The sequence below is a fragment of the Strix aluco genome, chromosome 15, assembly GCF_031877795.1.
Source record: "Strix aluco isolate bStrAlu1 chromosome 15, bStrAlu1.hap1, whole genome shotgun sequence".
NCBI lineage: Eukaryota > Metazoa > Chordata > Aves > Strigiformes > Strigidae > Strix > Strix aluco.
The window spans coordinates 20761414-20785948 of record NC_133945.1 but is presented as its reverse complement, the minus strand read 5'-3'; the positions used below and the strand labels follow the sequence as shown (position 1 = coordinate 20785948).

Sequence of the window (24535 nt, the reverse complement as noted above, 5' to 3'; positions counted from 1 at the left end):
CGCGCCGGGCAGCGCCGGGGAGCGCAGCGGGGAGCGCCGGGGGAGCGCAGCGGAGCCGCCGGCACCGCCGAGCGCGGCGGCAGCGGGCGGGAGGAGCGCGGCCGCGGGCCCCGGCGGAGCCGCCGACACCGGCAGAGCCGCGCCCCGGGCCCCCGGCAGCGGCCGCCCCGCCCGGCCCCGGGGGCGCTGGGCCCGGCCCCGCCATGCTCGGCCTGGATGTGTGCGAGGCCGGCGGGCAGCTGCTGGAGCTGCTCTGGCTGGCGCTGTGCTACCGAGGTGAGCGGCGGCGGGCCGCGAGGGCATCGCCCCGGTGCCCCGGGGCGGGGCGGGGCGGGGGGGGGGGCGGCATCGCCTGGGGGGGGCGGCGGGGCGGGAGCATCGCCCCGGGTCCCCAACAGGTGAGCATCACCCCGGGCACCCGGTGCGTTCGGGAGTGAGCATCACCCCAGGCCCTGGGGGACCGGAGCATCCCGCAGGGGCGGGGGAGCCCCCCGCCGCCCCCCGCCGCCACCCCGCAGCCCGGCCCGAGGCACCCCGCGCTCACCGCCCGGTCCTGCCGCCCGTGCGGGGCTGGGCGAGCCCCCGGCTGGGCGCCACAGCCCGCCGCGACAGCCGGGCTGCAGCGGCCTTTGCTGGGGGCCCAGAGGGGCAGCGGGGCCACCGCTCCGTGCCCCGGCCACCGCCGCTGCCCCGGGGACCCGCACAGCTGGCCCTGTGCCCCGGGGGCCGAGCACAGTGGCCCCTGCCCCAGGCTGTGCCCCCCGCGTGTCCCCAGGAGGGGGTTTCCAGGGGCTTGGGGAGCTCAGGGCTTGCAGTCAGAAGGACGGGGGGGGGCGATGCAGCGGGCAGGGCAGAGGCAGGGGCTGCGGGGACATCGCCCACCCGTGTGCCCCCCAGCAGCCTGGCACCCACCGGAGCCACCGTTTGCCCCAGAGCTGGCGTTTTTCCCTGCACCTGCTGGTGGTTTGGGTTTGGGGTGGGAGATGGGGCTGGTGGCAGCCCAGGGGGGGTTGGAGGGGCCGTGGAGCAGTGACAATGACCTCGCGGGGTGACAGGGCATGAAGGGTGCCTGCGGGCCGTGGTGAGCTGCAAACACCCCCCCGGACTCTGCACACCACGTAGGCACCGGCTTGTCTTGCTCCATGACCGTGTGGAAATGCAGCCGGCGGCAACGCCTCGGGTCTCGGCTGTGCCACTGGGCCCTGGGGACACGGAGCCTGGTGGCATCCGCACAGCCCTGAGCAGGGGGGACAACTCAACTGTCCCACAGGGGATTGCCCACAGCCATCCGTGGCATGTCCCAGCTCAGCCACCCCCTGCCCACCAGTGCCTGCGTGTCGAGGGTTGGGGGGTGTCCCCCGGGGTGTCCCCAGGGCGGCGGGACTGCCACTGCCTGTCCCCCGCAGACATCATGGCTGACAAGGAGGGGGTGACGCTGTCGCTGGAGGAGGAGGAGGATGCCGACGTGGCCCTGGCGTACAAGACGCCAGAGAAGAAGAGCCTGCGGGAGATCCAGGAGCTGGACCCGGGGGACGAGAGCCTGCGGAAGTACAAGCAGGCGCTGCTGGGTGCCATCCCTGCCGCCGTGGGTAAGGCTGGGGGCTGCCCGCCGGGGCTGGGCACCCCGGCAGCCCAGCACCCCAGCACCCTGGCTGGGTGACGCAGCCTCGGCGGGTGCAGGGAGCTCAGTCATCCCCAGCACCCACGGGGCATCCCCAGCAGGGAGGGCGCGTCCCGGCTGGCATCGCCCGTGGGTGCTGCCTGTGCCCCCCACCTGTGCGGAGACCCCGGCATCCCCCTGCCGACAGGGTAACGGCTGCCGGGGGACCCCGGTTGCCTTGGTTACGGGATCACTGTGCAGTTTCCATAGGAACGGTTACAAGGGACTGGGAAATTCATCGGGATGACAGAGGCAGAGCGAGCAGCGGCGGGGGCCCCGGGTGGCACGGCTGTTGGTGCCCAGACGGTGCCCCCCTGCTCCCCATGGCACCCATGGCAGCCTCCCCAGCCTGGTGCTGCCCTCCGTGTCTGCGGGGCCCGGGCCAGGCTGGGGTGCTCCATGGGCCCACCAAATCAGTGGGGTGCATGAGGTGTGCATGATGGTGTGTGTGCAAGCTGGGGGGGGGGGGGGGTGTGTGTGTGCAGGCTGATGGGGTGCAAATGGGCTGGTGGGGTGCAGGCTGCTGATTGGGTGTAGGTTGGACTGTTGGGGAGAATTAGACCAGCGCCTGCCTTGAGGGGTGCCTCTGCCTGCACGTGATGCCTTCTCCTCCCCATCCGTCCTTCGCCTGCTCCTGAACAGGGGAGCATCGCCCCCCCCAGAAATGGCTGGACCCTTTCAACATGGCCTTACCCCCAAAGGTGTTGATGCCAGTGTTGGCGCTAGCCTGAGATGCCCCTGCTCTCCTGCCCAGTACTCGCCAGTTCCTAACACCCCCACCATGGACACCATGGGCCTTCATGCCATTACAGGGGGGCAGGGGCACCCCCCGGCTGTGCTGGGATGGGGGTGCCAGTGGGCTGGGCATGGGTGGGTAAGGTCTGCGCCCCGCCACTTGTCCCTAGATGCCAGCGTGCCCAACGTTCAAGTGACAAGGCTCACCCTGATGTGCGAGCAGGCGCCAGGGCCCATCACCATGGACCTGACAGGTGAGCAGTGGGGGCACCCGTGGGAGGAGGAGGAGGAGGAAGAGGAAGGGGTGCCAGGCTGATGGGCCATCTCCCCACGCAGGAGACCTGGAGGTGCTGCGGGGCCGGGCCTTTGTGCTGAAGGAGGGGGTGGACTACAGGGTGAAGGTGTCCTTCAAGGTGAGGCGCTGTGTCCACTGGCTGGGCATGGCCCTACTGCCCTCACACCTCCAGTCACTGCCCCAAGGGGTCCCTGCTGCCCTGGGTCCTGCCCTCACACCCCAGGGTTCCTGTCCCACGGGGTCCCTGCTCCCCATGGGTCTCTTTTCCCACGTGTCCCTGCCCCGCAGGGTCCCTCCTGCCACCCAGGGTCCCTGCTGCTTTGGGGCATCTGCCCCTCACCCCCGGGGTCTGTGCCCTTCTGGGGTCCCCTGCCCTCCTGGGTCCCTGCCACCCTGGAAATCCTTGCTACCCCCAACATCACTGACACACCAGGGTGCCTGCCACCTCAGGGTCCCCGCTTCTGTCAGAGATCCCAGCCATGTTGGGTCCCTCCTTTCTCAGGGGTCCCTGGGGGGGGGGGGGTGTCCCTACCCCTCTTTGGGGTCCCTGCCACTCTTGATGCTGCTCAATGCCCAATCCTGACCAAGAGGCTGGATCCTGGGAGGGGGGGAGGTTCAGGATGATGCCCCACCCTGTCCCCAAGGCCAGGGGTCCGCAGGGCAGTGGTGGGGGCACCATGCCGTGGGGCGACACCCATGGCACCCCCTGCTTTCTGCCTGCAGGTGAACAGGGAGATCGTCTGCGGGCTGCGGTGCCTGCACCTCACCTACCGCAGGGGCCGGCCCGGTGAGTGGGGGTGAGGGGGGGGGGGGGGGGCCGTGCCCCTCAGCCCCACTCACCTGTCCCCCCCCTCTCCCCTTCTCACCCAGTGGACCGCGACGTCTTCATGGTGGGCAGCTACGCACCACGGGCCGAGGAGTACGAGGTGGTGACGCCGGCGGAGGAGGCGCCGCGGGGCTGGCTGGCACGGGGCTCCTACCGCGTCCGCTCCCTCATCACCGACGATGACAAGATCGAGCATCTCTCGTGGGAGTGGGGCCTCTGCATAAAGAAGGCCTGGGAGGACTGACCCCCCCATCCGCACCCCGGTTCCCCCCCCGCCAGCTCGGGGACGCGGTGCCTACCATCCCAGGGGACCCCTCGCTGGCACTGCCGCGCTTGCCCTGGTCGTGTGAAGGGTTGTGGGGGGGGGTCCCTTAGTGAGTGGGTGCCCGCGGTCGTGGTCTGCGCAACCAAAGTTATTTTTAATTGCTGTTTTTTTTTAAATACCGACGCCCGCCTGGTCCTCGCGGCGTCCCCATCCCCGGGGCTGGGGCCATGACTCTGCCGTGGCGGCACCATGCCCGGCTACCCGCCCGGTCGCAGGCTGTGCTCTTCCATCGCCATTAAACCCTACAGACTGGTCTCTTACTGGTGTGTCTGTGCCCCCATCACCTCTGCCCGGCCCCCCTGTCCCCATCCCTGTCCCACTGGCAGGGCCAGGTCCCGCTGTGGGGACGGGTGGCTGGAAAACGGCCACCTGGTCCCATGGCCTTATCAGTGGTGCTGGGCAGCCAGTAGCGGAGGGCCACGAGCCCCAGGGGACTGGCACCACCCGCCCCGGGGCCCTTATCTGGGTCCTCTTTCCCTGGGCGCTGGCTTTGGCACCGGCACCATGCGGGGCTGCAGGGCCCGGCTGGTTTGGCTGCTGGTGCTGTCGCTGGCCTGGCTGGGCCCAGCATTGGGGGGCGAGGAGGAGGATGGGGAGGTGGTGGAGGAGGAAGAGGCTGAAGTGCTCTCAGACGAGCTCAGGGAGGAGGACAACGTCCTGGTGCTCCATGAGCACAACTTTGACCGTGCCCTGAGTGAGCACCGGCTGCTGCTGGTGGAGTTCTGTAAGTGCTCCCACTGCGGGCAGGGCTGCGGGCAGGGGCATGGGGCAGGGAATATGGGCAGGGGGTAGAGGTCAGGGTGTGGGTGGAAGCAGACATAGGGGCATGGGTGCAGAATGGGGCACAGGGTGGGGGGCAAGGCTGTGGGTCAGAGGGGCAGGGGCACATGGCATGTGTGACATGGGGCGTGGGATGGGGACAGGGACATGGAGAAGGGACACAGGCAGAGGCATGGAGCAGGGAGACAGGGTGAGGGTGTGGGACGTGGGCCTGGGCACAGAGGACATGGGCAGGGGCACGAGCTGGAACCCAACAGGCTCACACAGCCATTGCCTGCCCCGGCCACCCGCTGCGCCCACTGGGGACCAGGAACACCCCAAAGCTGCCTTGGGGCTGTCCCTACCACCAACGCTGTCCCCTGCCCACAGACGCACCATGGTGTGGGCACTGCCAGCGGCTGGCCCCCACCTTCGCCCGGGCAGCCACTGTGCTGAGGAACGAGTCCAGCCCGGCGCGGCTGGGCAAGGTGGATGCCACGGCACAGGCAGCCCTGGCCAACGAGTTTGGCATCACCTCCTACCCCACGCTCAAGCTCTTCCGCGACGGCAACCGCACCCACCCCCTCGCCTACACTGGTAGGGCTGCGGCACCACGCGATGGCCACGGCACCCGACGTGGGGGACGCCACGATGGGTGCTGGGGTGGGCTGGGGTGCAAGGGACGGGTGGCAGGGTGTGATGGTGAGCAGGGTGGCAATGTCCTGATGGGGATGACAGGGCGGTGATGGTGGGCAGGTGACAGTGCATGGGATGGCGGCAGGCAGTGCCGCGGTGGTGATGGCAGGCGGGTAGCTGGTGATGGCACAGGGGAGGGGGGGGGGGGGAGCCTGGTGAGGGGTGACCAGGGTGACGGTGGGAGCCCCACTCCCCGTGGCAGGCCGCATGGATGTGGAGGGCATCGTGCGCTGGATGCAGCGCCGGGCCAGCCCTAGCGCCACGCTGCTGCAGGACGCCGCCACTGCCGCCGCCTTTGTCAGCTCCCAGGATTTGGTGGTTGTCGGCTTCTTCAAGGTGGGCTGGGGTGGGTGGGGGGCCAGATCGGGGCCGTGGCTGTGGCCATGGCTGCTCACAGGGTGGCGGTGCAGGACCTGGAGGGCGAGGCAGCCCAGGTGTTCTACGAGGTGGCCAGCGAGTTGGTGGACGTGCCATTTGGTGTGGCCAAGGCAGCTGAGCTCTTCCAGGCGTATGGGCTGTCAGCTGACACCGTCTGCCTCTTCAAGAAGGTGAGGGGGTGGCAGGGGGGGTGATGAGGCCACCCTGGCCCTCCCGCAGCCCTCACTGGCCCCCACCCTGGCAGTTTGATGAGGGACGGACGGACTTCCCCGTGGACCCTGCGCGGGGGCTGGATGCGGCCGAGCTCACCCGGCTGCTCCGTGTCCACAGCCTGGAGCTGGTGATGGAGTTCACCAATGAGGTACGGCCTGTCCCTGTCCCCTTCCCCATCCCTGCGAGGGCCATGGCCCCCCCTGCCCTCAACCTCCTCCTCCTCCTCAGACCTCCGACGAGATCTTCAGTGCCAAGATCCCTCATCACATGCTACTCTTCCTCAACAAGTCATCGTCGGCACAGCTGGCGCTGCAGGACGGCTTCCGGGCAGCTGCCGGCTCCTTCCGGGGCGAGGTGAGGACGTCTCATGGCAGGGACGTGGGGGGGTGGCCATGGGACACCCCAGCTTCAGTGTTACCCATCCCCTGCCCAGGTGCTCTTCGTGGTAGTGGATGTGACTGGGTTTGGCGCTGACGTCCTGCCCTTCTTCGGCCTGACACCTGCTGACGCCCCCACCCTGCGCCTAGTCAAGATGGAGAACAACCGCAAGTACCGGATGGACCAGGACACCTTCTCGGACACAGCCATACGCACCTTCATCCAGGCGGTGCTGGACGGCAAGGTGAAGGTGAGGGATGCGGCACCGTGCCAGCCAGAACCAAGGATGCTTCCCAGTGGTGAGCAGTGGGCTAACTCTGAAGCCTAATGATGGCAGTTGTGCAGTGAACACCAGCCACCTGCTTGCTATGCTTGTGCTGCCGGGCCTGAGGATTTGGGAGGTTTGTTATGGGAAAGGAGGCAGGATACTGTTGATGTGGAGACACACAGAGCTGGGATGGTGGCAGAGGGGAAGAGGCGGTCCAAAAGGCAGCACAGGAGCACCCCTGGCTGCATGCTGGGGGCCCCCTGCCCCAGCGCACACTGTGCCCATGGGACCCTGGCACTGCTCAGCCTGGGCTGTGGCCATGCCGCCCCACAGCCCCACCTGATGAGCGCGGAGCCCCCCGAGGACTGGGACACACGGCCTGTTAAAGTCCTGGTGGGGAAGACTTTTGAGCAGGTGGCATTCGACGAGACCAAGAACGTCTTTGTCAAGTTCTGTAAGTGCTGGGGCTGCCTGTGGCCCTCCCCAAGTTCTGCCACAGGGCTCAGCCCCCCACCATGACAGCCCCGAGCCCCGTCACTGGCCCCTTGCCCGGGGGACGCTGCACCCTGACCCCGGCAGAGCCCCGGTCCCCCGGCTCGTCCCCCAGCACTGCGCCTGTCCCGCAGACGCGCCGTGGTGCTCCCACTGCCAGGCGATGGCGGCCGCCTGGGAAGAGCTGGGTGAGCGCTACAAGGACCACGAGGACATCGTCATCGCTGAGCTGGACTCCACGGCCAACGAGCTGGAGAACATCACCATCAATGGCTTCCCCACCCTCCACTACTTCCCCGCAGGGCCGGGCAGGAAGGTAGGTGGGGGCACTTGTGGGGCCACCCCAGCTCTGCCAGCACCCAGGGGATGGGGTTAACTCTCATCTCCCTTCCACCCCGTGGCTCCAGATGGTTGAGTACAAGAGTGCTCGAGATGTGGAGACCTTCTCCAAGTTCCTGGAAAATGGGGGGACGCTGCCTGAGGAGCCGCCTGCGGTGAGTGAGGTCCCCCACACCCGAGGGCCAGGGACCCCCACCCACTCCGGGGTGACCCCCAGACTCTGGTGGGCAGGGGGACAGATCCTGCGGGATGGGGATGGGGACAGGCAGGGGATGTCCATCCGTCCATGCCTCACCGCTGCCTTCTCCAGGTGCCCAAGACCCCCGAGAACAGCACAGGCAGGGAGGAGCCGAGTCTGCTGGAGACGGCTGAATCCCGGGATGAGCTGTGAGCTGTCCCACTCGGGTCCGTGCTATAAATGACCTGGAAACCATGCGGGCTCTGGTCTGTGTCTGCGGCTCCACAGCACTGCAGGGTGCACGTCCTGGGGAATACCCCTGTGTCCTGGGGACACAGCAGGGCTGCTGATGGGCAGAGCCCCCACTACCGCAGGGCAGCTTGGCCCTGAGCCCCCGTGGAGGGGTCTCTCTGCCTCCCCAGGGGTGCTGAGCTGCTGGCCCTTGTGCTGGGTTGCCGCAGTGCAGGTGACAGGGGAACCAGCCGGGGTCTCTCCTTCACGGCTCACAGGGAGTCCTCCCATCGCAGGCCTGGGCTCCACTGCCACGTACCAGCCTAAGGCAAGAAGAGCCCAAAACAGGGCTCCTCTTAAGCCTGGCTCACAGTATCCCCTCCCAACCCCAGCACTGTCCCCTCTCCCTGGGCCTGCTGCTCCCAGAGCCTGGGCAGTTCCTCCAGGGCCAACATGTTGGTGCCGTGGGGGCGGGAGGTGCCCTGCTGCCCCTCCGGGGAGCCCACAGCTGCCCCAGCCCCACCATGGGCCCAGGTCCTTTGCCTGACCTGCCCCATCCTCCAGCCGCCCGCCAGGGCCCGGGCGTCTGCTCCGCGGGGAAGGAAGAAAGCAGCAGGCGGTGGGATGTGGGGTTTTATTTCATTTTATCCAAGTACCTTTGAAAAGATCATTGTACAAGTCAGCACATGAGAATGCAGAGGAGACGTCGCCGGGGCTGCACAGCCGCTGTACATATTTACAGGGGACCCCCTGAGAAAAAAAGGGGGAGACGGAAATCCCGGGCATGTTAACAACCTCACCAGACACACCACCATCAGAACTTAAAAACAGGGAGGAAAAACGCTCATAACGCTGTTCCCGGGCTGAAAACGATTGAAGATTTTGCTGGACTTCACGTAGTGTTATAGACAAGTCACAGAACCGTGTTTGAAAGGCACTCGGTGACATATACAACAGGCTGAGTCGCATCCCCGTGCGGTGCCACAGGGTCCCCGGCAGCTCCAACGCGCCACCGTGGCCGAGAGCAGCGCGGGGCAGGGCGAGCGCCGACATGGAAGCCCCCCCGGCTTTGGGGGCTGCCCCGGTTTCTGTGGGTGTGGGCCCGGGCTGGGGGACGGGCAGGGCCGAGGGCAGGGTGGTGGGAGCACCGGTGCAACCCCCAGCTTTCTTGCGTCCGAGTAAGCCCAGGAGGCTTCCCAGGGTGCCGGCTGCCTTGCTGCGTGACCTGGCCCGACATGAGCCCCACAAACTGGCATCAAGAACCCCCCTTGCTCTTGGGAGCAGGCTGCAGTGCCCTCCTGCTGCCTCCCCCGAGACACAGAAGCCGACAAAAGACACAGGACTCATAAAAAGACATTTTTTTGTCTTCAGCTTTAGCATCTAATCAGTTCCTTCCCCTATATGTCTCTCCTAAAAAGAGTCCCCTGACCAAAGCTGGAGCTCAGCACCAGGGGCCTGGGCATGACTGCGCTGGGCACAGGGGTGCCAGCCCTCTGCAGAACTGCAGCACCCTCCTGGGAAGTGAACCCTTCTCCAGGGGCACACGGGGGGAACACGAGCGCGTGGGCCGTGGGATGCCAGCACCCAGCCTGCCGCCCCGGCTCCGAGCTGGTCCTTGTGCTGCGCAAAGCTCCCAGCCCTGAGAGCTGGCCCCGACCCTTCTATCCCTCAGGGATTTACTCGGTTGCAAGAAAGCTCAGGAGGAATAAAAACCATCCTACCATGTCCAGCAGCTGAGACTGCCAGGGAGGCGAGAGACTGACTCGTTCCAAATGGCTCAATAATCTTCCGTGGTGAGCTGGGAGCACGGTCCCTCCGGAGCGGGGGGAGAGCGACTCTGCCCCGGCAGCGCTCCGAAGCCATCCACGCCGGGGGCTGGGGCAGGGTGCCGGGAAAGCGAGGAGCAGACGGAGTCTGACGGATGGCTGTACACTTTGGGTGAGTTCTGCAGTACCTGTATGTTTTACATTTACATAAGAGCACTGTGACATTGGAAATATTTTCCTTTTATTACAATATATCAAAAATATGCAGCTTTAGTAAACAAGGTCATATTACACTTTCTAATGCACTGTACAATGCTACATTACACTTATATTCGGTATGGAGAGGGAGCCCAGGCTCCCACTGGCAGGTCCGTGAGGTGAAACGACGTCCACCAGCAACCCGGAGCTTGCCCAGGTCTGTGCTGGAGCAGGCTGTCGCCCTCCGCCCTGGGCTCGCCCGGCGCCCGTGGCAGCAGCACCACCAGCATCCGCCCCAGGCCCTCTCCTCCAGTCCCAGAGTCTTTCACAGTCCTGTCCTCATGCCTCAGCAACCCTGGAGCTTAGTCGATCTTTTCCACCTTCCCAACAATCTTCTCTTCGAAGATGGGCAGGATGGTGTCATCCTCCCTCACCTCCTCGAAGACCACACCACAGTCAAACTCGTCACTCACTTTCTTAAAGTAATACCTGAAAAAACACAAACATGGGGGCAGAGAGGAAAAAAAAGAGCAGGTGAATGGTCATGGGGGCACCACAGTCCCCAACCCGAGTACAGCCCTTCCAAGCTCCTGAGCTCATGGTGCATGGGGAGCAGCTCCCCCAGCATGGAAGCAATGGGGGCCACACTTTTTCCCCTGCCCTCACCCAGTGAGCAAAACAGAGTAGTCAGGATCCGTGCTGGCATGTTCAGGAGCTCCAGCCCTGAATCCAAGCCCATTCAGAGCTTGCCCAAAAGTAGTGGTTGGAGGCACCCATGTTGGTGGAGTATTTCTAGGCAGGCTTTCCCATGGCAGCTCCTACTTGGAATGAGGAACTTGGAGAGCCCCACATCTGACTGCTCTGGGACTCCAGCAGGACCCAACCTCCCTGTCCTCACTGGAGGAAAGTTTGGGAGGAGCTGAAACAGCTCTGGAAATTGGAGGGTTCCTCACAGCATCACTGAGCACTGGCTGATGCTGCTCTCACCAGCCCAGGACCTCGCAGGGTAGCTCAGAAGCTTCTGTTGAAGGTGTAAACTGTGATGCAGGACATTTCTGGTACAAAACACAATCTGCCCTGTCCCTGTAACCTGCCTCTTCAACAGCCTTGGCTCTACTGCCATGTCCCCACCGCAGCACACCCTCCTGGAAGGCTGTCAGGACCTCCAGGAGCCCCCAGCCTACCTCCACCACGCTCCTTCTCCTTGGTGGGGGCAACACTGCTGCGTCCTGGCAGCAGCATCTGCCAGGGATCGCTGCCAGTCTGCTGGCACCGTACCACAGGCGGGGAGCAGCCCTTACCTGTAGTTCCCTTTCTTGGTCAGCAGCTCCTTGAACTGTCCCAGCGTTACCACGCGCCCTTTGACGAGGGTGCGGTAAGGGATCGGCTCTCCGCAGAAGTAGTAAGCGACCACGATGTTCTCACACAGCTGGGGTGCACCGCTGCCTGGTCTCTTCTGGGGCTTCAACCTGCTGTGCAAAAATACAAGCGACCTGCTGAGAATCAGCCTACCTGCCAGCATGGGCAGAGCCTGGATGGAGGTGCTGAATTAACACCCAGGGCCCTCAGGAGCATCCTTTGCTCTGACCTCCAGGTGAAGGAGCAAACGGCACTTGGAAAGGCTGGATGGGGCCAGACCGCAGCTACAAGGAGGGCGCAGGTTCTAGCTCAGCTCCTTTGTGCTGAAGAAACCCATCCCTGGGCTTTGAGAGGGGATGGCCCTTCCCACAGCACCACTGGCCTGGGGAGTCATCAGTAAGCTCTGGGCAAGGCAGAGCACGCTCCTGGTGCGCACCGAGCACGCAGGGCTGGATGCACGCTGGGGGACGGTAACGCAAACAATGCTCAGACTACTCGGGATTATTGCTGCTGTGGTCAAAATAGCTCAGCACGGCTTTCAGCTGACCTACATCTGCAGGGCTGTGCAGACAGGAGTTCTCCCACTCTCCCAGTGTAGATGGAGGTTGGAGGGGAGGGAGCTCCCAGTGGGACGTGCCCTGGAGGCTTTGCTGCCCATCCCATCCATGCAGAGTGGCAAAGCAGCCACCAACCCCAAAACCTCAGTGACTTTAAATCTTCTGTGTTTTCCTACTCTCAGGATGTTGGTCTGGTCTCTGCTTCCAGCCCACACACTGGGGTTCTGCTACGTGGTGCCATCACTAGACTGAAAGCTTCCAGCCCTGTCCTAACCCCATTTTCAGAGGTAGACAAAAGCAGCAATAATAAAAATCAGGGTACTTTGCCCTTCTGTAGAGCCTTTCATCTGAGGTGCTGTAAATGCTACACAAACATTGGTGCAGCCTACACAAATTGGTAACTTGGCATGTGTGGTCTAAGCCAGAGGCAGCCTTCTCTTTCAAAGTCACATAAACCAAATTTGGCAGCTTAAAAAAATTGTTTAAAAAGCATGCTGGATAAAAAAGATGATTTTGTATTTACATGACTGGAAAGTTGCTATAAAAAACAGAATTTGCCAAGCACATGAGGTAATCACAGTTTTGGAAATGACTCTGACCCTAACCTTTAAACATTGGCTCGCGGGCAGAGCACCTTTTTAATGGCATGCCCACGTAAACATCGGCACTGCAAACCAAGACCAGACACAATCTTTTCACCTCTTTCTAAAGGCATGAGAGGTCTGAAGTTCAACTGAACAACCTTCCTGGTGCCTGCTCTGCCTGGGAGACCTTTGGAAAAGATGCAGCATCCGGAGAGGCAAGGGTCCGCTCCTGGTGCCAGCAGAGCTCTCGGAGCCTCTCCCATCCCCATATCAAAGCACAGGATGCCCTTTAGCTAGAAAAACATTAAGGAATTGAGTCATCCTTGGAAAAAAAAAAAAGAGGCATTTAAAGGAAAAATGGGTCATAAATTCAGGCAAATTCTGTGAACCCTGTGAGCCAGAAGTTAATTGAAGGGGTTTGGAAAACCTCAAAGTCCCTAAATTTCTCTTAATCCTGCTAGAAACAAGTCATGACTAAGAGAGAGCTGCTGTGTGCCTGGGGACACAGCTACGTGCCCTGCACAGGCAGCAAATCTGGTCCCCCCTGGGCTGCCATTCTTTGCCTGGGGAGATGGAGGGGACACCCCTGAGCTCTGCCAAGGTAGAAGCAAGAGGGGGACCGTGCTGGTGGCTGGGAGCCTCGTTCCTCCTCCTCCTCCTGCCACGTAATTCATCCCTGGAAGGCCATTTCTGAATGTGCTCAGCCCGGCTCCACTGCTCACCTCTTTCTAGAGCAGAGATCTGCCTGAAATGATGCCCAAAATGATGCCCAAAAGCAGAAACTCTGTGCTGCTTCACAGAGCTAGAGTGAAAAACAACCCCCACGGCTTTGGATTACTTTTGCCATAAATCAAAGCAAGGGCAGATGGCTGCAGCGCCTCTGAGCTCCTGGGGCCGAACAAGGCCGTGCAGCAGGGTGAGCTGGCCAGGAGCAGAATCCACACACATCCCAAACCACAGCCACCGATCTCTAGCAGGCTGAAGCAGAGCTGATGAATACAAAATCACTGAAAATGTAATTTTGGAAGAGCTGCTCTCAGGAGGATGAGACAACACAACCATCTCTGCTTTCATCATCACCAAGAGATCTCCCGAGACCACAGCTTACCCAAACAGGCCACCAGACCATCTCCGAGCCCTGCCTCATTAAAGCTTCCACCTGCACCCGTCTCCTGGGTGGCAGCGTGACCCAGAAACAGAGCCAAGTACCACCACCCTGCCCCTTCTGGGATCGCCTCCCTTTGCTGCATTTGTCACCAACACAAAGTGTTACCCAGTAAGGAAACAGCAGCACTCACCTGACTTATGGCATCTGCATTTTAATCCTGATTTCTTAGCCGTATAACCCAGTGGTGCCTTGACAGGGAAACTAAGTCTGCGTTACAGCACCAATCCAACCTCACTGCAACGCAGAGGTGAGGGGCTCAGCTCGCTCCAACTCAGCCCCGGGGCTGGAGAGCTTTGGAAAGCCTGAAATGCACCCAGCAGATGCTACCTCGAGAGGTGTCCCAGCCACCACCTCTGCTCCTCCTCCAGGCTTGGCCCAAGACAATTAATTCCAAACTGAGATCATGCTAATGTTCTCACTGCTTGCAAAAATCTTTTCTCTGCAGAGCTGGTACTAATTACTTCATCCAACTGCAACCGTAAGTGAACTGTGACACCGAGCTACAGAAAATGGCTCAAAACCTGGCTGTACGTGGAAGAAACCTGATGGTCACTGGGACACCAGTGCTGTGCATGCTGGAGCTGCAGGTCATTCAGCACCAGACACTTAATCCTGCATTGCTTGCTAACAGCAGCCAGGTAGCTATCTCAGAGATCACTGCCCCTCCAAGAACAGGGAGAAAAAGGCTTTTTCTGCAACAGAAGTCTGATTTCTGGATGAATATTTATGATTCCCAGTACAGGCACTGCAGGAGCCTCCTTTATTTCTAGCAGGGCAGTGCTGGGGTGGGAGGGGGGTTGGTGGCACCCCAAGAGCTGGGGAAGGCCACTGCTGGTGAGGGCTGTGTCAGAGGGGAGCGGCCGGTGAGCGGGGTAACCATGCCCGCAAGGTCAGCTTGGCTGTACAAAGCTGGCACAGGGCACTCTCCTCCGGCAGCCCGCCCAAGCCGGGGCCTCAGGGACGCCTCCTGGCTCACCTCCACCTCTCCTGCCGCTGGGACTGTGCTTCCCCAAGGCTGCTGACAAACCTGGGACACTGGCTCCATTTTCCCAGAGCTCTTCAAAGCTCCCGACTGATAAAAATGGTGTTTTCACGTAAGGTCCCCTCTCTGTTTCTCCTTTGATCTCAAAAAAGCCATGGGGTCTATTTTCAGGCAGGCTCCTGTGCTAACCATAGCAGGCGCTCTCTAAAAAGCTGCTAGCTCAGGTGTGCTTCAGCTAGAGCACCCAATCCTGCCAAAATCCAGCAGAGAGACTTCAACATCAGAAATCTTTAGCTCCCTGGGGACCGCGGCATCCATTCTTGCCTGCTACAGGACATGGGCACATTTGCTTTTCATGAGCAGTTCCCCACACGGGGCAGGTCAGGGGGATCCCTGCACCACCGGGACAAGAGACAGACCTCACAGAGAGGCAGCAGAAGCAAAGCAGCCCAGCACTGGGACTACTCAGCCTGTCCTCCTGCTGGTCTGCACAGCACTTACCACAATGCCATGGGGTTCCTACAAAAGCTACGCTTACAATACATGCCAAATTATTGTTAGAATATTAATTGCATATGCATATAGCCCAGGCTTGTGTTTCCAAAGTGTGTATCTGCATCTGAACATTTCTGGGGAAGGTGCCTGAATTTAGTACGACTATAAACGGCTCTACTAATAAACCCTATCCAATCACACCAACAGATCAAATAAACTTGGCTTAACCTGACTTGGGAGAGCCCTCTAATTACCTGGTGTTCAATCAATGCTCTAACATAAATACACAGAAGTCTGCTACATGGTCACTGCAAGCAAAAATAATTGGGACTTGGCAATTAATAGAGCTTTTCTAAATCACATTCATGTTTCTAAGACTCAGACTGCAAAGTTTCAAGTTCTCAGAAGACAGCTATAAAGCTGTGAAAGGTTTACAATGGACAAAGTGCTTTTAGCTGTTAACAGTAATTATCTAGCACTTCCAAAAGGCTTTTCATCTGAGAGCTCCATGTGCCTTGCAAATAGTGTTCCCTGAAAGATAACACCTGAGCAGAATTAGCTCTGTAACAGGCAATAAGCTGAGTCACAAAAAAATGCAGTGACTTGGATACGGCCATGCAGCGAGGCAATGCTGCTGCAGCAGGACACAGTGCAGTGCTCTCATTCAGGTGCCACGAGCAGCCTTTGCCAGAAGCCTGCGGGTGATGTAAAGAGCAAATACATATTCTTCTACACTTAATTCTGCTTCATGCTGCTGAATTCCGCTCCTGCACCAACCTTTGAAATCATTGTGCGAGTGTGAATGAGCGGAAAGTCAGCAGGTACCGGGGGGAGAGCTCTGCCATACCATGTCCCTTCTAGACACGCTCCCCCTGCCCAGCTCCTCCTCAAGCTCTCAGCAGCCCCTTCCCCACCCTGCCAGAAGTGCTTCCAGCCTCTCCATCCACAAACCATAAGGCCCTCAAGGTGGGTTCTGGCATTCACACCACCACGTCAGAGGGACTGAGGCAGATTTCTCAGACCTCTCTGCAGGTGCCTCCACCCAGTTGGTGCTGGGAGCTGGAGACCAGAGCAGACGACGTGGACATCTCCCTCAGCTGCCCCCCTTCAGAGCAGTCTCCTCCTTCCCTCCCATGCGCAATCAGCCCCTATTGCCATACCTTTGTTTAAGGGGGAGTTTTCCGGCCCTTTTTTCCTCCTCCTCTAACCTCCTGCGAGCTTCTTCCAGCTGGGTGAGAGGGTTGGGGGCTGGATTGGGCGGCATGGTAGGATCTTGGATAAAGGGGTGAGAAGGCTGGACGACGTTTCGGAGCTGGGCACTGACCCACGGATGCACCGCCACAGGTCGCTCAATGGACAAGGGTCGGACCATATCATGGGACAGCTGCTTCTTAGCACCTGAAGAGCTGCACACAAACACAAAGGTTTTACACAGGCCACGGAGCCGCTTTGCACAGGCACACACAGTCACTCCTAGATGGAACTACTGCTTCTGCAGCTGGACATGGGCACCACTGGGAAGCTCCTTACAGTCTGGTTTCCAAGGCAGAGGGGAGCACCATCCACCTCTAGAGAAGATTTCAGGGCAGCAAGTCCTGAGATATCAGGGTAAGCAACCCAACCCTAACACGAAGCCCACAGATCTGTTTAAGGGCTCTCATCAAGTGCACAATTCGTTAAAACAAGCAAAAGGCAGCTCTACTGTTTGTGACTTTCCTCCAGAAGATGCCCTTCCATGTGCTGCCTATGTTCCCAGGCTGGGAGCCTCTCCATGAGCTGCTGGTCGGCATCTCCAGGGAAAGGGATGTTGCAGGGATGTTCTCGTCCTTCCCCAGCTCCAGCAGCAGAACCTGCTGCCTGACTTCACGGTGGCCTGGCACTGCCCATGGCTCTGGCACTCGGTCCCAGCTGCCTGCAGTGCAACCTGCCCCAGCCTCTACTGTCCCGCAAGAGAAGAAACCACCAGCAGTTTCACCACTCGGCCACCAGCACAACTGCGTTGGTGGGGATGAGACCCCAGATCCCTCTCGATGACACCTGGCAAGCACTGTTTGTGCCAGACTGACCAGACTGTGATTAAGGATCTATGCTTGCAGATCTACTTGACTCCAGAGAGATTCCTGACACAGCCACGTCCTTGGCTTCATTCTAGGCAGGTGAGACCATCCCAGAGGATGCTCCCAGCAAGCCGAAACACCGGGCAACCCTGAGCTGCGCTAAACCGCTTACTGAGGACTAAATGGCTCCCATGCAGCAGGTCCTACATTTCTATCAGCACCTTGCAGGGACTACCAGGCATTTACATACAGCAAATGCTTAAAGGAAAAATACTGAGCTTTATCCCCCTCGGAACCACAGCAGCAATTTGTGATTCTCCTGGGGCTGCAACCTCCCCCCCATGGCCACAAGTCATCCTTCAGAAAAAACAGCCCTACAGCCCCCAAGCAATCCTCAGTCTCCAAAGGGTCTAAACCCTTGTGCCTGGTGAATTCTTGTCTTCCCAAGGTCTCCAGGAACAAGGCAGACTGCTGGACCGCATTGTAGGGGATGCAATACAACAGTGTGAAGACCCCTTGCTCTGCCAGCCCTTACCCATGGTTTGTTTTCTTATGCCTGCTGATCTCCTTCTCTCCTTCTATGATCCACTGAAGGATCTTCTGGTTTCTCTCCACGTCTTCAGGAGATCCTGGCATCTCATAGTTGGCACCATCACTTTTCCCTGAATCGGTCTTCTTAACATTTCTTTTTGAGAGCAGACTTGCTTTCCCACTGCAAGAACAAAGCTTGAGACATTAGCGCTTTGCCTAAGCCAAGCCACCGCACGCTGCGGCAGGGATGGCCATGTCTATCTCCACACATATTCAGCCCTGCCGGGGACCGGTGCTGCCTCCAGTGCAGATGTGGCCCCGGCTGCCTTCCACAGCCCCCTGGCTCTGCCATAGCTCAAACCAACCAGGCTGCAGTTGAGGCTAAGAGCAAGACTGGCCAGCCCTAGGCACGGCAGGCTCCTCCGTCCAGCCACCCGTGGGGAAAGGGAGATTCTCCTCTGGCCAAATGAGCCACGGCAATGTGACAAAAAGCCCAATAGATCTGCCACATGAAGGGTTGTGTTAAACCCCCGTCTCTTTGCTCGGAGCAGGAGGTTCATCCTGGTGCTGTAATCTGCTGGCTGCCTCTCCATGTCAGATCGAGGTCTGAGCCCTTCCCATCACCCCCCAGATTCACTGATACCCCAACTGATACTGTCCAACATTCGCTTCTCACCCCGATTTGAACCGAGGCTTCACATCACGGTGGAAGTTCACATCCTGGCAGGGGGGGCTGCCTTCTCCAGGCTCTCGTGCACTGGGAAGCACAGCCATCCCAAACACCATAGCCAGATGGACTCCAGGCAGTAGCCGACAGTCTGGCTATGTGTATGGCTGCAGCAAAGGCTCCTACAGAAGCCCCACTGCTCCTTGCCCACATGCATGCCCGTGTGCCCAGCCAGGCAGCCCCATGCTCATGAGGCCATGCAGAATTCACCTGTGCTGGCCTGTCATTGCCACAGCCTGTAATTTCATGGGACCCCCACTGTCCTAATCACCCCCCTGCTTTACTCCATAGGACCTCCCTACCTCTGCTTCTGCATGCTCACTAACACACATAGGAAAAATAACCTGAATAACAGGCCCTCAGACAGCTTTGCTGATTTTCTGGGGAAAAAGACTTGAGAGGGGTTGCTGAAGATCTACAAAGGCAGAGCAAACTGACAACTTCTCTGCTTCTCCCCACACAAGGACTAGCAGGTCTCAAATAAAATTCTCCAGCAGCAGGTTCAGTGCAAACAAAAAAAAAGCCTTTTTCTGCCAGTTGTAATCATCCTGCAGACACAGTTGGGGGGGCTGGGGGGACAGCAGCCCGGTTGGCTTCAACAAGGGAGTCAGACAAACCACTGCAAGAGACTGCTGGTGACCAAACAAGACCATTTGGATGCAAACTCTTGTCTTGCGAAGCTCCTAAGCCGGGGACTGTCAGGACCTGGGATTTTGTGCCAGAGGAAGGACAGCTCTGAATGTACCCTCAAATACGTGCTGTAGTTGATGCTGGAGAGAAGTCCTGTGTCTAGATGGGGCTTTGCGCCGACCCAGCAGGGCCATGTTCATGCTCTGTTGAAGCAACAACCCTTTCCCCTTGGAAACAGGGCAGAGTTAACCGCTTCTCCCTCCCTGGACAACAGCTAGCTTCAGCTGCCTCTGCCTCCCTCCTGCCACCCCAGAAAGCTGGTCTTGCCCACTGCAGACCCAGCCACCTGCCTTCACTAAATATCTCACCCCTGGTACGCTGCAAAGCATCACCCCAAAGCCAAAGCCTGGAGGAGCCAGCACAGCTCTCCCCTGTGGCTGCTCCATCACCGTCCCTTATCCCAGGCAGCCCCAAGCTCTGCTCTCACCTTTGCAGTCATCCAGTAACAGGACTAGCAAAACCCGGAGCGGAGAAGGAGCTTCACCCTCCCCGCTCATCACAGAGGGGACAGAGGAATTCAAACAGCCAAGATGGACAAAAGCCCGTAAGGCAGCAGTATATCTTTCCTGGGCAGAGGGTCCCCTGCCCCAGAGAATGTCCCCTTGGCACAGGATGCCACAGCAGCACTGCAGCATCCATCACTTTGTTAGGAAGAGAAAAGAGCCCTTCTGGTGAATGGGTTAGGCCTTGCAATAAGGAGGGCTTTTTTGTTCTCTTATAAACACCTTAGGAGACCAGTTTCTGCTACCCAGACCCTGAGACACAGCCCTGTACTTAGCAATTCCTGATGCATGGGGAAGTAGACCAGCATTTGCAATTTCTAAGCACCTCTGCTGCTTTAAGGAGCAGAACAACTAGTTTATAACCCAGGCCACTAAAAATCCTGGTTAGAGGGTGTCTTTCAGCACCACGTCTCAGAGGGGAAAAGTGGTCTATAAGGGTTATCAGGGGACATATACATTTCTGAAGAGGAAGAGCAGTGGGAGGCCCTCAAACCATGTCCCAGCACAGGCTTTCACGAGAAAACGTTGTTCAACCACCCTGTTTCACGAGCACACCACAGCCCATTTACGAAAGAGCTTCCTAGAGAAGCCATGGCTCTGGGACCCCCGTTGGGTGTTGCCTTGACTCACCTGTAGCCTAAAGAGTCCATGGGGACAGGGGCCATGCCCAAGTTTTCAGTGTAGTTTCGTGACTTTGTTGCATAGTTATGTGAATCTACATTCCAAGCAAAGCTGTTCTGCACTCGCTGCGTGGCCTCGGCCTCGATCTGCTCTTTTGGTTTCATTACGCTGTGGTGATGGATGTGGTGGTAGATGTGTTTATGGTGGTATAAGTTAGCTGCATCCAGTTTCATTCCTGATTTTGTTGCGTGCTTGCCATGCCCTGGAGGAATTGTTCCTAGTGTCCCTGACAGCTTTCCTAAGTGGCCACTTTCTGGGGACCGTGGCTTAGGAGAGTGGCGGCCAGGTCCTGGAGACTGGCAGCCTGGTGTCTTCATCACACGCTGTACATGTTCATCAAGGATGCTCTCTGGGTTTTCTTCATGGGCATCTCTCATCTGCATCCCAGCGCAGCCCATCTCAGAGTAACGAGGAGCAAAGTGATGAAAGGCTTGGGCGGAAGGCATCTTGTGGCTAATGACTGAGGGACCAGAAGAGATATCTGCATCCTCACCTTCTTCTTCCTGCAAGAAACAAGAAGACAATCAGTGAATGACAGCGGGGTGGTGGAAGGGGTCAGGCCTGGCTTTGTCCAGCCAGATCTTGAAAACCTTCAAGATGGAGATCCACCGCCCCTCTGGAGACCTGTCCCCGACTGTGCCACGCTCCTGTGGAAAATTTCCTAACGCTCAACCTGATCCTGTGCAGTCCCAGCTTGTGGCTGTCACCTTGCTGCCACCAAGCCAAGCTGCTCAGGTCTCTGCACCTGCCTTTTGAGCCACCATTAGCAAGGGTCTCCCAAAGCGACTGAGGCAACCTCTGACACACAGCCCACACATCACAATCAGAATTTACAGATGCAGCTTTTTCTGATAAGTGTTAACAACTCAATCAGATGTACAAGTGGGCAGAACCTTTCTAAAAAGCACCCTAAGTCCCTTGAAGGTGGTTCTGTAACAACCAGCAGCAGAAACACAACTTACTGCACTGTATCTGTGACTTTCTACGAGCCTTCAGTAAGGCACTGCTTCAAAGCTCATCAGACAAAGCCCAAAGCTACAGGATATGCAGCAGAACAGTTCTCAAGTCAGGCAAGACCAGGGGGGTTTCTCACCCAAATGACTAGTTCACACAGCAAAGCAAACACCAGGCTTGTAACAGGAGGGATCAACTGAAGGTTTGAGACCATCTAAGGAACCTGAAGGAGCACAAGTCCAGGGGACCTGATGAGATGCATCCACGGGTCCTGAGGGAACTGGTGTATGAACTGGCTAAGCCACTATCCATCCTATTTGTGAAGTTGTGGCAGTCCGGTGAAGTTCCTGCTGACTGGAAAAGGGCAAACATAACCCACATTTTTAAAAAGGGAGAAAAGGAAGACCTGGGGAACTACAGGCAAGTCAGTCTCACCTCTGTGCCCAGCAAGATCACGGAGCAGATCCTCCTGGAAACTACGGTAGGGCACATGGAAATTAAGGAGGTGATTGGTGACAGCCAACATGGCTTCACTAAGGGCAAATCATGCCTGACAAATTTTGTGGCCTTCTATGATGGGGTTACAGTGCTGGTGGATAAGGGAAGAGCAACTGACATCATCTGCCTGGACTTGTGCAAAGCATCTGACACTGTCCCACATGACATCCTTGTCTCTAAATTGGAGAGACGTGGGTTTGACAGATGGACCACTCGGTGGGTAAAGAACTGGCTGGGTGGTTGCACTCAAAGAGTTGTGGTCAACAGCTCAATGTCCAAGTGGAGAGCAGTGACAAGTGCTGTTCCTCAGGGGTTGGTGTTGGGACTGCTGAAATTCTTCCCTGTGAGGGAGGTGAGGCCCTGGCACAGGTTGCCCAGAGAAGCTGTGGCTGCCCCCTCCCTGGAAGGGTTCAAGGCCAGGTTGGATGGGGCTTCAATCAACCTGGTATGGTGGAAGGTGTCCTTGCCTGCAGCCTTTAAGGTCCCTTCCAATCCAAACCATTCTATGATTCTAAGGTCAACAGCAACATGAATAGTTTTGAAGATCACACACTGATTTCTCCCAGGCATGCTAAAGCTGGAGTTAAACACTTCACGCAGATTGAAAAAGGGGTTGGAACTAACTTCTTGTTCTTGTAGCTCACAACAGTCTAGGACACACTGTTAGCGACTCTAGTCCTTGCCAGGAAGAGTAAAACTCCTCCATGCTGACAGCCACAATTTTGATGCTGACAAACTACTTTACGCTCCAACATAAACTCATATATTTATGAAGTTTCTTTATTGGAAATCAGGATTCCTTTTTTTTTTAATTACATAAGCTGGATTCCAGCGAGTCCTTTAGTCCCGCTCTGTTTTCCTCCTTTGGCACAGTAAAGAAATCAGTTGCAGCGTGGGATATCTCTGCCCTGCCAGATAAATGCATCTGCTAGAAAACACTGACTCCCATCAGCTTTGCCTGTCAGATGTCATCATCCATCACTTGCTAACCAGCTTCAAAGTCTCAGCTGCCAACCACAGAGCAAGAAAGCAAATAACAGACTTCCTTCCAGTGTCACACCTGGGGGTTCAAACCTGAACAGGGGACAATGCATGGCTTTGAAAGTGCCAAAGGCGTGGGCGCTGCAAGCCTGGGGGTGTGACACGATGCCCACATCTGGAGGGGACGCACCACTTCATAACAAATTGCTTTGAAGAACTTCAGAGGCACCTTTCATCTACAGCCACAACGCTGCAGCCTGCCAACTGCCGTCCCTGGGCACCTAGCTCAGGGACAAGAAAAGATGAAGCATGTGCTGACTAAATCCCTACCACTGGGGTAAGCATTTATTAACAGTTTATGAAAACGTAATGACGTGCTCAGCACTTGGGAGGCTTTTAGGGCTGGTACCTACTTTCTGGAAAACTCTTAGGTTTAAACACCAACTAATGTGCCGGGCAAGATCTGACCCTGGCGCAGATCCCTGAGCAACAGCAGCACGTCCTTTCAGCTCAGAGTTCAGAGCTCCAGCTGTGTTGCCACACTGGAGCAGGGTGGTGTGGGACTGACAATCCAGGGTGGTCCAGACAAAGGGCTGCCTGGAACTTCCATTTTGCCAATAACTGAGACCTGGTCCTTTGCTTTGCTCTGAGACTGAGATCAGGGTGGGCTAAGGAGAGGGATGCATTGTCTCACTCTTGGTTTGCCTTAGCTCTGCTTATCTGTGTCACTGAGCAGAAGATCTGGACCCCAAGGAGGTCCTCAGGCAGGAGCAAATGCTGCTGGGGTGGGTGGTGTGCAGGTAAGCCCTGGGGCAGCTGGCTTCTCACCCCCACACTGGTCTTGGCCTCACATCAGGTAGGAAAGCCCCAACAGTGAGCAAATGGCAGCTAACAAAGGAATTGGGGTGCCTATCCCAAGCTGTCCTCTCTCCTTAAGCAGGGCAGAGGCCAAAGGTCTGAGTCAAGGCTGCAGATACCAGTTCTGCTGAATCTTTTCACTGTGCTCAGTTTGCGGTGAAAAAAACAACACAGGGCACAAGGCTGGGGCAGCCCAAGCTGGGATTGCAACGCAGAACTTTGGATACAAGCAAAGTCAACTGCATGCACTGGTGCGTTGCGAGGCGCTCCTACGCCTGCAGTGCAGCAGCCTACACCGCAGCCTACGCCTGGCGATGCAGCACAGCCCTCCGACCCCCCCAGACCTGCCCAGCTGCACAAGCCTGCTGCCTACCCTGCAGCCCCTCTGCCCACCGAGAACCCTCGCCCTGCCCACGGCTGGCCCAGGCAGAAGAAAGGGAAGACAAGACAATGACATGACCGAGAAGGCACAGGCTGGGGGCAGTAACGATTGTGTTTTACACCGAAGAAACCTGCGGGTCTGGGGGGGCACAGCTTTCCTGGACACAGGGCTGGCGTGGGCTCCCGAGCCATGTTTCGGCATCTTGCTGCCGTGGGTGAGCTGGGCAAAGCTTGCCTCTGGGCAGGCGGGGAGGCCCTGGGTGCCATAACCACTAGATGGTGCTTTGTTGACATAATACAGTCAGAAACCTCTTCCATCCACTCCCACAGGCAGCGGCAGTTAGAGAGATGCAGGCTTCAACTTTGCTGGCTGTCTGCTGAGCTATTTTTGCTTTCCAGCAAGGCCGGGGGTACCCTTCCCTTTGAATTAGGAGGCTGAGATCTGCACTGATGAGCTACAGGCAAACCTCCTCCTCGCCCTTCTCCCAGTCCCACCCATCAGGTCGCTGCTGGTCGGTGAGGCAAAACAGCTCACCTAACCAGGAGCGCGTTTTTGATCATCATGCAAACGATTTCCCTCTCTAGTTAGGCAATGTTTTATATTCAAATAGCAAGAATCTCAGCGGTGGCTTTGCTTCTCCTGGCTTACTTTCAATTTGCTCAGTTCAGACAAAGATAGAGTGATCTGCATGACACGATACTGATCTGTACGATACGATACCGGAGCTTCCATGCACGGGCATGAGGCTGAAGTGGCTCAAAAAGTAATAAGGGAACTCACATATCCTCTAA

At 58.2% G+C, this 24535-nt stretch overlaps 3 protein-coding genes across 9 annotated transcripts in view; 2 read left to right on the top strand and 1 right to left on the bottom strand.

Moving 5' to 3' along the window:
* Positions 1-70: 70 nt before the first annotated feature.
* ARHGDIG (Rho GDP dissociation inhibitor gamma) lies at positions 71-4101 on the top strand. The gene is made up of 6 exons (XM_074840683.1): positions 71-276; positions 1407-1589; positions 2566-2649; positions 2732-2808; positions 3414-3477; positions 3561-4101. The coding sequence occupies exons 1-6, from the start codon at positions 204-206 to the stop codon at positions 3758-3760; spliced, it is 681 nt and encodes a 226-aa protein (XP_074696784.1). The 5' UTR covers positions 71-203; the 3' UTR covers positions 3761-4101.
* A 244-nt stretch (positions 4102-4345) lies between these two features.
* PDIA2 (protein disulfide isomerase family A member 2) lies at positions 4346-7797 on the top strand. Of its 3 annotated transcripts, none has more exons than XM_074840917.1 (11): positions 4346-4565; positions 4991-5197; positions 5499-5632; positions 5707-5844; positions 5919-6035; positions 6116-6241; positions 6321-6515; positions 6867-6987; positions 7160-7341; positions 7433-7516; positions 7675-7797. In XM_074840917.1, the coding sequence occupies exons 1-11, from the start codon at positions 4346-4348 to the stop codon at positions 7753-7755; spliced, it is 1605 nt and encodes a 534-aa protein (XP_074697018.1). In that variant the 3' UTR covers positions 7756-7797. The 3 variants fall into 3 exon arrangements, with proteins under 3 accessions (XP_074697018.1, XP_074697016.1, XP_074697017.1); XM_074840915.1 differs by having other exon boundaries at positions 7433-7519; XM_074840916.1 differs by having other exon boundaries at positions 7433-7528; positions 7684-7797.
* A 591-nt stretch (positions 7798-8388) lies between these two features.
* Positions 8389-24535, bottom strand: part of AXIN1 (axin 1) — a 76746-nt gene continuing 60599 nt past the window's right edge. For 2 of the 5 annotated variants that reach the window (XM_074841568.1, XM_074841569.1), the window contains exons 6-10: positions 20021-20574; positions 17475-17651; positions 16043-16288; positions 11039-11209; positions 8389-10226 (exon numbers count right to left, since the gene is read on the bottom strand). In XM_074841568.1, coding sequence (XP_074697669.1) covers positions 10100-10226; positions 11039-11209; positions 16043-16288; positions 17475-17651; positions 20021-20574 — 1275 coding nt within the window. In that variant the 3' untranslated portion in view covers positions 8389-10099. The remainder of the gene's footprint in view (positions 10227-11038; positions 11210-16042; positions 16289-17474; positions 17652-20020; positions 20575-24535) is intronic. The other 3 variants (XR_012625338.1, XR_012625339.1, XM_074841570.1) reach the window with 3 other exon arrangements.